The 4326-nt window shown below is 33.2% G+C and overlaps 1 protein-coding gene across 1 annotated transcript in view; it reads left to right on the forward strand.

The window, feature by feature from the left end:
- The first annotated feature begins 300 nt into the window (after positions 1-300).
- LOC117121547 (aggrecan core protein-like) overlaps positions 301-4326 on the forward strand; it is a 7115-nt gene continuing 3089 nt past the window's right edge. The window contains exon 1 of the mRNA XM_033266779.1: positions 301-625. Within this exon, the coding sequence (XP_033122670.1) occupies positions 335-625 (291 nt within the window). The 5' untranslated portion in view covers positions 301-334. The remainder of the gene's footprint in view (positions 626-4326) is intronic.

Genomic DNA, 4326 nt, shown 5'->3' on the forward strand with positions numbered 1-4326 from the left:
AGATAGGTACAATTGACTTTTACTAAAATATTTCTACTACTTTAATTTTTTGTCAACGCTCGACATACAATCTGTCTCTTATACACATCTAGATGTGTATAAGAGACAGGCATACTCCGAATAATGCAATCAATAAGAATATTATAAGTTCTTTGCATAAGCGTCACTCTGCATGATGTTTTTTTTTTTCATTACAGTTTCTAGGAGCTAATCCACAGTAAATCCAGTTTATTAGTGATCATTGTTACGAATAATCTTGGACCTGTGATACTATAAAAAGTGCTATGCAATGAACAAGGACATTATTCGTTCGTCATTCTATTAATATAGGACAATGTTTTTCTCTGCTGCCTTGTTTTTTCTTGTCCTCTATTTAGGAGAGAGTATTTCTCTTGTTAACACAGGCCAGTATGTTATTGTCCCGCTGCATGTTTTACAAGGCTGGAGTCAGGAGACGAAGAACTATAACCACATCCAGTGTCTGTTAGCTTGCTCAAGACAAACCTCCTGTTTTTCAGTGAATTATAATCGCCAGGGTAAAATCTGTCAGATGAACAATCAAATACGTGAGATTGCTGCCGATGGACACTTCTTATCAAACTCCTCATACGATTACATGGAAAAGGTGAGCAAATAATATCGGAAGCTCTCAAGTTTAAAATTTATTTAGGTCTTATTAAAGCGCTCACGAAATTTCTAAAAAATTTCAGTGCAACACAATATTAATGACGGGTGTTTTAGACATCTTAATCTTTAAAGTATAAATTTTAAAAAAGTTTTTTATTTGTTTTAAATTGACCTGTTATATGGTATGTTTGATCCCAAATATATTCGTTCAGTCACTCAATAATAATTGAGATATATTATATATCTCAATACTAGCTGTATACCCATCATTCGGACGGAAATCCAGGCAAACTAAAGGCATTGGTACTCCTGTTGTCATTGCTGGTGTTCTGGTGGGACTGAAATAAAAACTGAACGCCTTTGTGCTGTAGTTGTTGTCATCATCATCATTCTTGCAGAATAAATATCATGAAAGAATTAAAATATATAATACAAATATTTGTATTTTAATTGCATTACATATAAAGTCTTTGATTAATCAGTAATCATCCTTTAAATATTTGGGCGGGTATAAACGTTTTTTAATGTATCTGTTTCTTAAAACATTTTAACACAGTGTTTTTTTAATCATCTATATTTTGTGTATTACAAAGTGTACAAGGTTTTTTGATTCTTTGTGTAAATATCGGATCTCTGATATAGGCATCGTTGTATTCAATGTTTAGTTTAAACGTCGGTTTTAACAATCTATATTGTAAGCTCAATATATTACTGGTATTTCAAATGAGAGAAAATTGTGCTGCCATATTAACCATTTCTTAATAAAATTACTTCACTAACATTTTTAAACAGTTAAAATACAGTAAAATGAAAATTTGGTTTCTTTATCTTGAGGAACATGCTTCCAAAAATTGAACATTTTTTGTACTCTATCAATAATTTGGCATACCGGTATGTAAATTAGATTGATTGTTTAAACTGTCCTATTCCAAATAACCCAAATTATAGACCCTGATTCGTATAATCTTCAATAAACATACAAACGCTGTGAATTGCAAAATATTTTTGGCTAGCTAATGTCTTTGGCTTAATAATTGGTTTATAAACTTGTAGGTCTTAATATCGTTTATCTGATCTGATTTTGTCTCAGTAAGACATAATGACAATGTCATGATTTGTACATGTTGTTCTAGTAAAGTAAAGTAATATATAGGCCTACTAATTCGTTTAAATAAAGCTGCAGCCCATCAGTTTAACTAACTTGACTGTTGAGAATTAATTTAATAATTTTTGTATTGCAACACCGTATTATATTGACTAAGGAAGATGTCTTGCAATGTATGTAGTCAAATTGGTGTTTTGTTTTTGTCTTTTTTTAAATATATGTAGTAGCGATTTTAAGTACCGGTAAAATAAAATCAGTACTTTGGAATATCACGATAGTATACATTGGAATATCAGGATAGTACAGTGTTTTTGCAAAAGTAACTGTTTGGCAATTTGCAGAAGCTCGAAGAAAACCGTTTAACGTTGATTTTGGTGGATTAGTGGCTACTTCTGTCATATTCTTCTCTTTGGCCATTTTTTAGATGAACACCTAGGTCGAATTGGTGTCAAGCAATCCCTCTTTGCTGTGAAGGTCGTTGTTGTAACTTTAAACAACTGTGATCATAACGAAAAGCAAGGAGAAATAAAAGCAAGTAGAACAAAGTCAAGTCGCCTAGTCCCTTATCAATGCCGTAACTAGGATTTTCAAATAGTGCGGGACAATATCAAGATGGACCTACTTCACTCGTAAATTCAATGTGGACCCATTTTACACAAAAATATTAAACATCTGGACCAATTTTCTTAAATTTTACCCATTAGGCTACTGAGAAATCTAGACCCATTTTTCAAAAAGTGGACACATTTAATGCATAAAATTACATAATTTGGACCCATTTTTTTACCCATTAGGCTACTGAGAATGTGGACCCATTCTTTGTGGACCCATTTAGAAAAATTGTGTGGGACTGTCCCAACTGTCCTTATACATAGTTTTGATACGTATAATTAATATCTATATTTAAAAACAGTTTAAAAAGAATAAATTAAAAAAAAAAAAAAAAACTAATGTCGGAGAGTTGAAAGGCACTGAAGATAATGTTTATAACTGTTTGATTATCACTGGTGTTTAAAGCATTTAACATACGTTTACCCGGGCGGGCTAGAATGAAATGCTTGCAAAATGATCGGGGCATTGATCGGTATTGGCTACCCATGGCTGATTTGGTGTTGTGTGGTGGATTACAAACAACACAGGCGCGCCTAGGACCTAGGCCTAGGTCTACCTAGGTTTAAATAGGTCTAAAAATCGAATGTCGGAAAGTTGACAGGCATTAGTGCGTACTTTGCTAAAAATAAATAATGTAGGCCTAATACTCATATTTCCATGAAAAATATGTCTCTGTTTTTGTTTTCTATCTATTGTCGTCAGTGACACTCTCCCTCTCCCCCCACCCCCGTCAAAAAGAATGATCCACACACGTGCTTGACCCACACAGCAGACCTGCCTACCGACGCAATGTGTGACGTTCATAAAGTATATACTACTCGTGCGATAATATATTGACCAGGTTGTATTGCGCAGATAATTGTTATTATAAGTCAATCGTGACGTCATCACTGCAGCTCCCAATGTTATTTGACTATCCCCCACAGTCCAATAATTTTTCACATAGTGGACGGTTGGCTTGGTTTTTTTTAGGTTCGTGTGCAAAAAAAAAAAATCAATGAACCCTAATAAACTAAACAAACTGAACGTTCAATAGGAATATTCTAGACCTATTTTAAAAACTCAAGGAAAGAAATTAGGTAAGCCTACGACTAGGCAGGATACCGCCGAGGCCTTCACATACATAAGGCCGTCTTGTGTAGTTATGAAATTTTTTTCAAGCATTAAATCTAACCTTCGTATAATAATTTTCCTATAGTGTACTATGAGGAGCTCCACTAATTGCTTAATATTTGAAAATTATATCGATACAAAATAATAACAACATAATGGCGTATGTGTGATAAAACATTGGGAAATGAACATCCGGAGGGAGCTACTTTGTTTACGTGTATTCATCATTTTGAAATGAAGGTTTGAAAAAGTTCCGGTCGGGACTAATTTATATCAGGTTTTTTTTTTATATTAATAATTAATCAATGACAACACATAGCCTATTACCTGACCACTATAAATTTGAACATTCCAGTGAAACAATGGTTTTAATTGGCTCAGTAACAAAAGGCAAACCGTATTTTGCCTTATATACAGTGTATATATAGTGTATATATATATATATATATATATTCATTCATTTAATGAATGAATATATATATATATAATATAAATCATCAAAGGTACATATACAGTGTTTAATAAGGACATGATGGAACATCGAAGGCTACTCTGTAGCTTTTTAACGAATAAAGTCCTATGAAAAATCATTGTGTAATAAAATGCCTCGAACTGGATTCGAACCTGCGACCTCTCGCTGACAAGGCGAGCGTCACTAAACCACGAAGGCTTCATGGTTGAACAGGTCCAAATACCCGTCGGGAACATTGTATTACACAATGCTATGCCTACGATATTCCATCATGTCCTTATTAAACACTTTATATGTACCTTTGATGATTTATATTATATTTATTCAACAGTGTTAACGGCTAACTTTCTTCAATATCATATATAATATACGACAGTATTTCTAGCCGTATTGCCAG

Source organism: Anneissia japonica, unplaced genomic scaffold (genome assembly GCF_011630105.1).
Source record: "Anneissia japonica isolate Jap-2015-1 unplaced genomic scaffold, ASM1163010v1 scaffold287921_len548085_cov176, whole genome shotgun sequence".
NCBI classification, from domain to species: Eukaryota; Metazoa; Echinodermata; class Crinoidea; order Comatulida; family Comatulidae; genus Anneissia; species Anneissia japonica.